This window comes from Protopterus annectens, chromosome 5.part0 (assembly GCF_019279795.1).
Source record: "Protopterus annectens isolate FY-2018-M chromosome 5.part0, PAN1.0, whole genome shotgun sequence".
Taxonomy (NCBI): Eukaryota; Metazoa; Chordata; order Ceratodontiformes; family Protopteridae; genus Protopterus; species Protopterus annectens.
The window spans coordinates 1,276,652,728-1,276,663,824 of record NC_056735.1 but is presented as its reverse complement, the minus strand read 5'-3'; the positions used below and the strand labels follow the sequence as shown (position 1 = coordinate 1,276,663,824).

The 11,097-nt window shown below is 44.2% G+C and overlaps 1 protein-coding gene across 2 annotated transcripts in view; it reads right to left on the bottom strand.

The window, feature by feature from the left end:
• The window catches only part of CIP2A (cellular inhibitor of PP2A), a 2,713,480-nt gene that overhangs the window by 2,371,579 nt on the left and 330,804 nt on the right, over positions 1-11,097 (bottom strand). For both annotated transcript variants that reach the window (XM_044071100.1, XM_044071101.1), the window contains one exon: positions 10,854-10,950. In XM_044071100.1, coding sequence (XP_043927035.1) covers positions 10,854-10,950 — 97 coding nt within the window. The remainder of the gene's footprint in view (positions 1-10,853; positions 10,951-11,097) is intronic.

Here is an 11,097-nt window from a genome sequence, read left to right as displayed (position 1 = left end):
GAATTAGATTTAACATTCACAAGTACACAAAGCTAGGCTGCATACACACGCACATAAAGAGAACATCTTTCTTCACAGTTTAATGAAGTTTTTCTCTCAATGCTTAGTTAGGTGCCTTTTCTCAACATTTGTCAAGGACAATGTTAACAAGCAAAGGGAAGCACTGTCTCACTTAACAGACAATGAGATGTATTTCTATTTGATGAGAAACTTCAGTGTCACTGGGCTTCTATTATTTGCATTTACTTATAGCAAGTGCTCAAGAAATGAACAAAGCACTTCAGAGCTGCCCAAAAGACTGGAGATCATACATTTGAAAATTTACAGCAGAGAAAGGCTGTTGTTGCTTCAGTCGGTCTTCACTACTCTCATCTCCACAATTAGACAAGGAATCCATCTATGTCAAGTTCATGCTTTCTCAGATTTAAGCTGGCACAAATGACTGACTGTCCCTCCCTCTCCCTCACTCACTTTCTTGTGCCATCTTTAAGATAATTAGCTGTACATTTCTCTGATGTAAAAAACAGAGGCATAAGCTGGGTTAAGTTCCTTAATACTGAACGAGACAGTAGTGAATTTTACAGAACTTCCTTAGGATTCATGAGTCAAACAGAGAACGTTTCACTAGTCAACTTTATTTTTCCTCACTAAATCTTTAGTATGAAATTCACTGGATAAAATCCAGCAATATATTAAACAAAAACACTACACAGTCAGCTCACTTCCACAAAATAAGAATACAATGAAGATAAATATGATGTCAGCCAGCAGTGTGGCAGACAAAGATAAAGCTCCGTACATGGCACAGGCTACCTGTGTTCTACTAGCAGCTTGAGTGTCTGAGGCATTGGCAGGGAAAGGATGAGACACTGGTGGGGGGGGAGATGCACCTAGAGTTTGATCCCCTGTGGAGGCTGGGCTTATAGGGCTTACAGCAAAAAAAAAAAAAAAGCTCCTCTGCAGCAATATAGCATGGTACCAGCAGTCTCATTATCCTCAGTGGTCCAAAACACATCAGAATAAATTTAGGGAAGGAAAAGGCGTGACCAGTACACCGGATGGATGAGAAGAGGCCCTGGTGGCAGACAATGGTCAGCTGTGAGGAGGAAAAAAAGTATTTCATATACTTACCTGTACTGAATAATGAAGAGGCCTTGCTGTAAAAAGAAGTTATGTATTCACCATAACGTTCCATCTGTGTTGTCCTTTTTCATTCTTCCTTAACTGATGTGTTTGGATCCAATCTTCGGATCTGACTCAGCTCTTAAAGTTCATGGCAACCAAAAATCTTTCAAGCTTCTCCCTTACCCATAATGCACCAACCCTAAGCAACCTCAGATCTTGTTTGCTGATTTTACCAGAAAAAGTGTATTTTAACATGCATAAATTAAGGAGACATAAAATTGCACGTGCCCTAAACAGGACAAACTATATCTGGAGCTCAATCAAAAGGATAGTGATGACCCTATAACAGCTCATTTGTCCAGAGGTCCATAAGGGATGGAGGTTGGTGGGCAGGAAGTTGAGGAAGAATGAAAATGGTCATCAGAGATGGAACAATATGGTAAGTACATAACTTCTTTAATCGATGTTGTCAATTTTCATTCTATCCTCAACTGATGGGAGAGTTCTCAGCTACCTAAAATCCCAAATAAACTCTAAGGAAGCATATTTCTGAGCCCAGTTGAACCAAAAGATGCTCTGCCCCTTGAGACCAAATCCAATTTGGTAAGACCCAATTTGTTATAGATAAAGGAAATACAATCAGTTAGCCATGTGGCTAAAGTTATTTTCCAACTGGTTTACCCAATTTCAATTCTGCAAAAGAAAAACAACTGGTCTGTTTTTCTGATTTCTATTGTTCTATGCAGATAAAGAAGTAATTGTGTATGAACATCCAATAAGTAGAGCATGTATTCACCTTTGTTCACAAAATCAGGAAAGAATACAGGCAATTTAATTGATTGATCGATATTAGAGTCGGACACCACCTTGGGAGGGAAAGAAGGAAGTATTGACTCATAGCATGACTCCATCCTTATGAAAGATCAAGTAGGGAGGTTTTGAAGACAAGGCTTGAATCTCTGAAATTCATCTAGCCGAGGTAATAGCTACTAGCAGAACACTTTGCCAAGTAAAAAACTTAAGTTCACATTTAGACGCTAGTTCAAAGGGGGAGTATATTAACACCTGCAGTACCAAATTCAGATTGCATGGTGGAATAGGGTCTTGAAATGGTGGTCTTACAAGAAGAGTGCCTCTTAAGAATGCTTTGCACAATTTATGAGAGGCTGCTGAAGAATCTTCAAATCCAATATAAGACATTGCTGCTAATTGAACCTTAATGGTAGGGAGCTCACCCCCTCTTTAAAAAGTAAAAAGTCAAGTATATTATGTAGCAAAGCTGAAAGGGGATCAATATGATTTTGTTGTGCCCAGAAAACAAATCTTTTCTATTTACATGAATAGATTCTCCGTGTTTAGGGTTTATGAGAAGATAAAAGGAAATAGCAGACAGGGAAAGAGAGCATCGGTTGTCTGGCTCTTAACAGAATTGGAAAAAAAGTACAGTTTTGTACCTACCATAAATGTAGATGTCCGATAGGTATGCATCTGCAGTCCTTACATATGGGTTGTCCTGCCTCAGGCAGCCCTTTGGTCGGCCGGATTCCAAAGTCTGGGTCCGGCATCGGCTGATGTCTCCCTTTCCCCGACGTCAGAGCGCCTGGGGTATAAAAGCTTCAGCCGACGCCATCTTCCTCAGTTTTTCTTGCCCTAGATGCCAGGTGCCCTCTAATGAAGGCTAAATTTGGAGAGATGCAAAAAATTCCAAACATACACAGTAATATAAAACAAATACACCATAATAGATAACCCCAGCTAGCTATAAGAGGGATAAGTACCCAAGAAATACCACAGAGGGGAAGGGGGGAGGGTAAACCTGACTGCAGATGCATACCTATCGGACATCTACATTTATGGTAGGTACAAAACTGTACTATGTCCTTCAAGGATGCATCTGCAGTCCTTACATATGGGTAGAATACCATAGCCAAGCTGGGGGTGGTAGGATCAAAGAAAATTATGGTGTAGCTAAAATGCCCTGCAGGACTGCCGTAGCAAAGCCTGCTCTGGATCTGGAATATAAGGGTAAATTTTAATGCTTGGAAAATGTATGCACAGAGCTCCATGTAGCAGCTTCTAAAATGTCCTTGGTAGCCACCCCTCTTAAAAAGGCTGTGGAGGTGGCTGTGGCTCTGGTGGAATGAGGTCTGATGTTAGCTGGCACAGTTTTGCCATGATAAGAGTAGCAAAATCGAATACAATTCCCTATCCATTTTGAAATTGTCTGTTTGGAAATTGCTTTTCCTTGAATACCTGCAGCATATGCTACAAACAGCTGGTCAGTTTTTCTGCAAGTCTTAGTTCTGTCCAAGTAGTAGCGCAACTGTCTGTGAATGTCCAGGGTATGCAGAAGTTTCTCCCGCTTGTTTTGTGGATTTGGAAAGAAGGTAGGCAGGTGAATAGCTTGGTTCAATGAGACCCTGGATACCACCTTTGGCATGAATGAAGGATTGGTTCTCAAAGAGACTCTGTCCTGATGAAAAATAAGAAATGGTTGTACTGCCATGAGGGCCTGCAATTCAGATACTCTTCTTGCTGAGGTTATGGCCAGAAGGAAGGCAGTCTTCCAAGACAGGAACTGTAGCTCTGAAGATGCTGCTGGTTCAAAAGGAGGTAGAGTTAACTTTTCCAACATGAAGTTAAGGTCCCATGTAGGCACTGGTGGTTTCCTTGGAGGATTGATGTTTTTAATTCCTCTTAGAAACTGCCTTAGGAGAGGATGAGAGAAGATAACTGGATCAGTATTGTATTCTGCTGAAATTGCTGAAGCATGAATTTTTATGCAAGAGTAAGAAAGGCCATTGTGGAGCATTTCTGCCAAGTATTCCAGGATATGTGCCATGCTCATCACTGTCGCATCTAGGCCCTTTGCGGTGCTCCAAGTGCGGAATCTTTTTCCATTTTGCTGAATATGCCTTTCTTGTGGAAGGCCTGCGAGCTTCCATGATGATATCCTTCACTCTCTTGGATAGCTTTTCCTGGTGAGGAGTCAAGGTATTCTCCAGGCTGTCAGCTGCAGGGTTTTCAGGCTGGAGTGCAGAGTTTTGTAATTGTGCTGTGTCAGAAGAAGTGACCATTGTGGTAGAGGCCACAGTTTCGTGTGTGACATGCTCCTTAACAGTGGGTACCGGTGCTGCCTTGGCCAGTCCGGGGCTATTAGAATCACTTTTGGCTGCTCTGTCCTGATTTTCAGTAAGACCTTGGTCATTAGTGGAAGAGGTGGAAATGCATACACTGTTAGAGTATTCCAGCTGAAAGAGAGGGCGTCCACTTTCCATGCTTGTGGGTGGTATGTCCTTGAGCAGAATTTCTTCAGCTGATGGTTGTGGTGGGAGGCAAAAAGATCTATGTCCGGCCTCCCCCATGATTGTGTTATCTGAAGGAAGATGTCTGGGTGCAGCATCCATTCGTGTGGATCCATGGTATTTCTGCTTAGGCTGTCCGCCAGTATATTGTCTTTTCCTGGCACAAAATGGGATTGCAGCTCTATATTGAGTTTTAGGGAAAGTTCCCAAAGATTCATTGCCAGCCTGCAAAGAGGGTAGGAATGGGTACCTCCTTGCTTGTTTATGTACCACATAACTGTGGTATTGTCTGTCCTTATTAGCAGGTGGCCTTGATGCAGAAAGTGTTTGAAGGCCTCGATTGCATGTATCACTGCCATCATTTCCTTTTGGTTTATGAGCATGCGCAATTCTTTCTGTGACCATAGTCCTTAGATGCATCTGCCCTCCATATGTGCTCCCCATCCATGGTCTGAAGCGTCCGAGGTAATGGTTTGGCTGGTTACTGGTTTGCTGAAAGGCAGACCCCTGTTTGACTGGCTTGCTTGAGCCCACCACAGAAATTCCTTTTGAAGGCATGGAATGAGTGGTATCAAAGCTTCTAGGCTGTGATTGTGCTGAGACCATAAACTCCTTGGGTACCATTGTAGTTTCCTCATGTGCAGCCTTGCTTGTGGAATCAGAAGAATGCACGATGCCATGTAACCCAGGGCCTGCAGTATTTTCCTTGCAGTCAGCTGAGTTTGTTTTGTCAGATTTTTGAAGTAATCCGGTAGTTGTCTTTGTTTTTCTTCTGTGAGAAAAGCTATCTGGGTGGTTGTATCTAGTTCCGCACCCAGAAAAGTTATTCTTTGGGATGGAACAAGTCTTGATTTGTGAATGTTGACTGTGTAGCCCAAGGCCTGCAGTAGGCGGATGGCATAATTCAAGTGTTTTACCAAAGTTTGTTGGCTGTCCGCTTGTATAAGGCAGTCATCCAGATATGGGTATATTTGAATCCCCTGAAGTCTGCAGTGTGCAATTACTGATGCCAGGCATTTCGTGAATACTCTGGGCGCAGTAGATAAGCCAAAGGGCAATGCTGAGAATTGATAATGCTCTGAACCTGCAAGAAATCTGAGGTGTCTTCTGCAACTTTGTCTGATAGGGACATGCAGGTATGCCTCCTTGAGGTCTAGAGTTACCAGCCAAGACCCCTTGCCCAGCATGGGAAGGAGTTGCTGTAGGGTCAGCATTTTGAATTTTAGCACAATGAGATAAGTATTCAGTGCGGACAAGTCGAGATTAGGCCTCCATTGTTTTTCTTTTCTTGGGACAAGGAATAGTCTGGAATAAAATCCTTGGCCTTGTTCTGTGAGAGGAACCTTTTCTATAGCTTTCATTTGCAATAGGTTGGCAATTTGTTTTAAAGCCTCTGCCCTTTGATTTGGTGGCAGGTTTAGCATGCCTTTTCTTTCTGGTAATGTATGAAAATGAAACCTGTATCCTTTGTCTATTATTTGCAGTGTCCATTTGTCCCTTGTAATACTGTGCCAATTTCTTGAGAATAAAGATAGCTTTCCGCCCAAAGGTGCTTCCAATTGAGCCCTGGTCGGCGGGGTCAAGGTGAAGTCATTGAGTCTGTCCTTGTGCAGCAGTTGTAGGTCCTGCACTACCTCTCTGGTTAGGAGGCTGCCATTGACGTCCTCTGTAGGAGCCTCTAGCTTGCCCTCTACCTCTGGCACGCCTGTTCTTGCCTCTTTGAAATCTCTGTGTGTCTGGAAAGGACCAATTCTTAGAAGGCCAATTTCTGCTGAATCTTGGTGGTTGGACCTGGAGAAAATCTTTGACTGTTTGTACAGATTTAGCCTTTTCCTCAAATTTCTTTAAGACCTCCTGAGCAGTGGAGCCAAATAATTTTGCTTTTCCAGTGGGGCATCCAGAAGCTTTGCTTTAACATAATCTGGCAGAGATTGTTCCTTCAGCCAAGCATGCCTACGTATGACTGCACCTGTCATTGCTGACCTACATGAAGCTTCCAATGCATCATAACCACACTGCAAGAAATGGTTGCTAACCTGTTGTGAGTTATGTACCAGATCCTGAAGTGACTTGCGATCTAGGGGTTCAGGTGAAGACAGTTTTTTATGCAATTCATCTAACAAATACTCTTGGTACTGTATCATATGAAATTGACAATTTAATGCCCTCATAGAAAGAGTGGAAGTAGTATACACCTTTTTACCCCATCTCTCTAAAGCCCTGGACTCCCTTTCAGAGGGGAGTGGATTTTTAGTAGTGGCAGTTGCAACCCCTTTAGGGCCCTGGGAAATAGTTTCTGGATCAGCAGAGTGGGCCTTGTAAAGGAAATTATGCGAGTCCGGGACCCTGTAGTACCTATCGGGTTTGACAGGAGCCAGAGGAAGGGAGTCAGGGGTAATGCTAGACTCAGAATACACATCATCAATGACATTTTAAAAAGGAGGAATAGCCAAGGGTCTATGCTGAGGTAAATGCAAAAAAGTCCTTAATCTCTTCCTGGAATCGGAGAATTCCTGGCCCTGCCATTGGAAATGCTCTCTCATGGAGTGAAGGGTCTCCCCAAAGGACAGCTCTTCAGGAGGGGAGGCAGAGGGAATTGATTCCTCTGCATCAGAATCCTCATAGGCCGTAAAGGCCTCCTCCTGGTAGTCTGATAGAGCAGAGCCATCAGAGGCCCCATCAGAGGACTGTGGATCAGTGGGCTCAACCCTGGGTCTTTTGTCTAGAGGAGGTTGAGAGCCCCTGTCCGGATGAGGCTGAGAGCCCCTAATTAAGGAAATAAGGTCCTCAGCCAAAGTTAAGATCTGTGAACCTGTAGTGGATCCCTGAGAAATAGCCTTGGGAGGCAGAGACTTTGGTTGTTTAGCAGCTTTAGCCCTAGTGAATGCTTTTATGGACATGGATGCAGGGGGCCTGGCTGCTCCATGTGCTGGTGTAGTTTTGTCTAGGGGAATTGTGTCGGGAGTTTCCTGAACACCGGTTTCTGAGGGAAATTCTATAACCGACTCAGAAGAGGCCTCCGGGGCCGAGGTTGTCGGTTGTGCGGTTTCCACGGTCGGAAGTACCAAGGACACTGTTTCAGCCGAGACCGAGACACTCGCGGTAGGCCTAGGCGTGGTTTCAGCCGAAACCACGGACCGCGTGTGTCGGTCCTTGTCCTTCCATTTTTTGGTTAAATGAGAAGTCGGAGTCTCCGACGGCATAATATAAGAGTAACTAGCCCCAAAAAATTCCTCTGCAACCTCCGACCGACGACTAAGAGTGCGTCGATTGAAGGAGGCACAGGCAGTACAGGCCGAGACGTCGTGGTCTGGGCCTAGGCAGGGGAGGCAGTAAGAATGGAAATCCTTATGAGGTATTTGTTTCCCACAAGTTAAGCAATTATTAACTTTAAGCGTTTGATCTGACATCGGCTGAGGCAAGAAAGAGTCCCCAACGGGGTACTTAGCTTTTGAAGTCTTCGGTAGCTGAAGTTACAGGAGCTGGCCGACCGGCACTTGCGAACTGCTTCTGCTTCGGGCACCACGCGGCAAGAAAGACTGGGGAAGATGGCGTCGGCTGACGCTTTTATACCCCAGGCGCTCTGACGTCGGGGAAAGGGCGACATCAGCCGACGCCGGACCCAGACTTTGGAATCCGGCCGACCGAAGGGCTGCCTGAGGCAGGACAACCCATACGTAAGGACTGCAGATGCATCCTTGAAGGACATTAGGCCATTACCCTGAGGTTTGAGATGTCTGGGTGGATCATGCCTGTCAGGTGAGGCAGGAGGTCTGGAATTGGATCCAGCATCAATGGTTGGTAAAGTGAGGCCATAGGAAGGGAAACCAAACCTGCTGAAGTCAGTAAGGTGCATCGAGGATGACTGCTCTTCCACCTGGCAGCTTTCTGCATACATTTCGGAATTAATGGTATTGGTGGGTAGGCATAAAGTAGACCAGAAGGCCAATTGTGACATACAGCATCCCCCTGTGGGGGGGGGGGGGGTTAGGGCAAAGTAGATGCTGCATTTGTTGGAATATTGGGAATTTTTCTTGGGGCTGGACAGGTGAGAGAAAAGAATATTATATAGCCTCCGGATATAATCTTCTGCACCCAAGTATCTTCTGTTATGTCTAGCCAGGCACTCTGGTACAGGGATAGTCAACCCCAGATTGCCTCCAGAGTTAGATAATTGAGCTTCCTTTCAGGAGACCTGGTAGAGTGTCCGTTAGTGAAGGAATCTCTGGACTCCTGGTGCTGCAAGCCTCCTCTGTCTCGGGGGCAGCATCAACTATTACAGTTTCCCCCTTTGCCTCTAGGGAAACTTTCTCCACGTGTGTCCTGGAAATGACCCTGAGACTTCTTGAACCACATCTTTCAACCACCTCATTGAGTCCATGAAAAGATCTTTGAGGAGTTGAAAAACATATGCCCACTGCAGAGAGGATCTTTCCATCCTTCTTACACCTGGATCATGTGTCTTTCACTGTGGGGCTGACCAAGTAAGTGCCATTAAAGGGAGCATTGACAAACGACAACATGAAGGGCTCTGCAAAATCACACTAGTGCATACAGGCGTGTCTCCTGACGGAAATGCCTGAACCCACTACTGCTAGAGGCACGTTCGGCTGCATGCAAAATGAGCCTCATGGATGAATTTGAAATAGATTGCACAGTAGCCAATTGAGAAGCCACAGATGATTGGACCTCTTCAGAAATGGACCCTAAAAAATAATTTGAAAGTTCTTTAATCATATTCCTTTGCAATCAAATAAAATGTGCCATTGTAGGGACCCTTCACCGAAATCCAAATTCTGTGTGCCTGACTCTTGTTGAGAGCCCAAGTGCCTCCTCTTGCACTTTCTCTTCCTAGGGACCTCATCGGTGGGGTGCTCGGAGAAGGTATCAGAAGAAACTGTGAAACCCTGTTAGGAAGTCTGGAGGTCTTGGGCTGGCTGTCCTTGTGGCATACAATGATGAGGCTCCAAGCACAGAGACATCTGGGAGAAAGGTTGAGGATCCAAAGGGGTTAGATCCGTCTGTCCTGCTGGAGCTGGGAATACCTTCTTCATTACCTCAAAGGTCAATCGCCCTGAAGACCCTGGCATTCAGAAGGCAAGCTTCTGGACCGCTGTCTCCCCCCGCCCCGAAAGCGATCTCCCGGAGGAAGAAGTTCGAGCAGAGCTATCCAATGCTGAAGCACCAAGGCATAGAACTGACTGAGAAAACTTCAGAATCAACTCCAACACCTCAGATCTGACAAGGAAGCTTTGGCTCAGTCATCTGAATCCAAAGAAGTCAAAACTGGGACACTCAGAGTAAGCTTTGGATCCAAAGATAATGTTACTTTCAGGTCCAAACCAAACAGACCCAGAAGGTTCAGACCCAGGGACTCTGAAGCAACCAAAGGGATTAGAGAAAGCATATGAAGTGGTGGTGTGGTTGACGGAAGGGCCTCCTGACCCATGGGGGTAGGAGCCGGCAAAACACCTATTGGAATCTGCATCAAGATGAACTTCCGCATCATTCTTTTCACATCCTCCTCCATCAAACTTCTGGATGAACTAGTAGTGACAAGAGAGGAGGACTTTGAACGGTGCCATTCCATAAAAGGTGAAGCAACCCCTTGAAGGCACAGAGTCAATTGAAGGGGAATACCTTGTTCTGGGAAGAACTGTGGAACAGTCAGATACGCTGATTTCCTTGTCAGATCAGAAGTCACAGGATCCATTGCTTTCTTCTTCAGATCTGAAGGAGAGGAACTTTGGGACCTTCTCAGATAATTTCCTGTCTACTAAAGCCCAAGACTGAAATTGTAGCAAACAGGACAATCCTGTTGAAGATGTTGTGGTCCTAGACAGTAGAGACACAGTGTTGTGCCCACACTTTAACCATGTTTTGAAGCTAGAGGGCCCCTTTTCTGCCATTAAAACAGCATTGGTCAAAAACAAAACTTAAGTAAAATAAAGATTTTTTTTTAGAAAGAAAAAAAGAGAAGGGAAATAAAAAAATACTAGCAATGGTAACAAGACTATGCAAGGGTGTATAACAGTAAAGGGGGAAGAAAAATTACCAATGGTTGTAATTAAGGATATACAAATTTGTAAGAGAGAGTATGACAGGAAAGAAGAAAGGAGAAATTACCAATGATGGTAATTACAGAAATACAATACTGTACAAAGTTAAGGGTGAGAAATACAAGAGAATGTAAAGATTTAAGAATGAAGAAGATCTGAGGTAGCTTAAGGTTGGTACATTATGGGTAAGAGAGAAGCTCAAGAGCTTTTTGGTTACCACAAGATTTGGCAACATCCGAGTTTGATCCGAGGATCAGATCCAAGCCCATCAGTTGAGGACAGAATGAAAATTGACAAAATCAGATCCATCATAAACAAAACTCAGAAAAAACCCTTAAATACTACAAGCAAAACAGTTTCTTACCAAATTTTTCATATGAGTTTGAACAGACAGATTGTGACGACACAGATTTGCCATAAGACCTAGGCACGGCATTGTGAGATCATCTTCTGGTGACTGACTGCAAAAAAATAAAGTACAAAAATTATGAAAGTGAAGTCTAAAATGGAGACACCACCACAATAAGTCATAACATTTTCTTTGCCAAATAAAGCATATATGTGCAGTAATAGTGGAACAGAATCCTGGCTAAAAAAAAACAGCATAT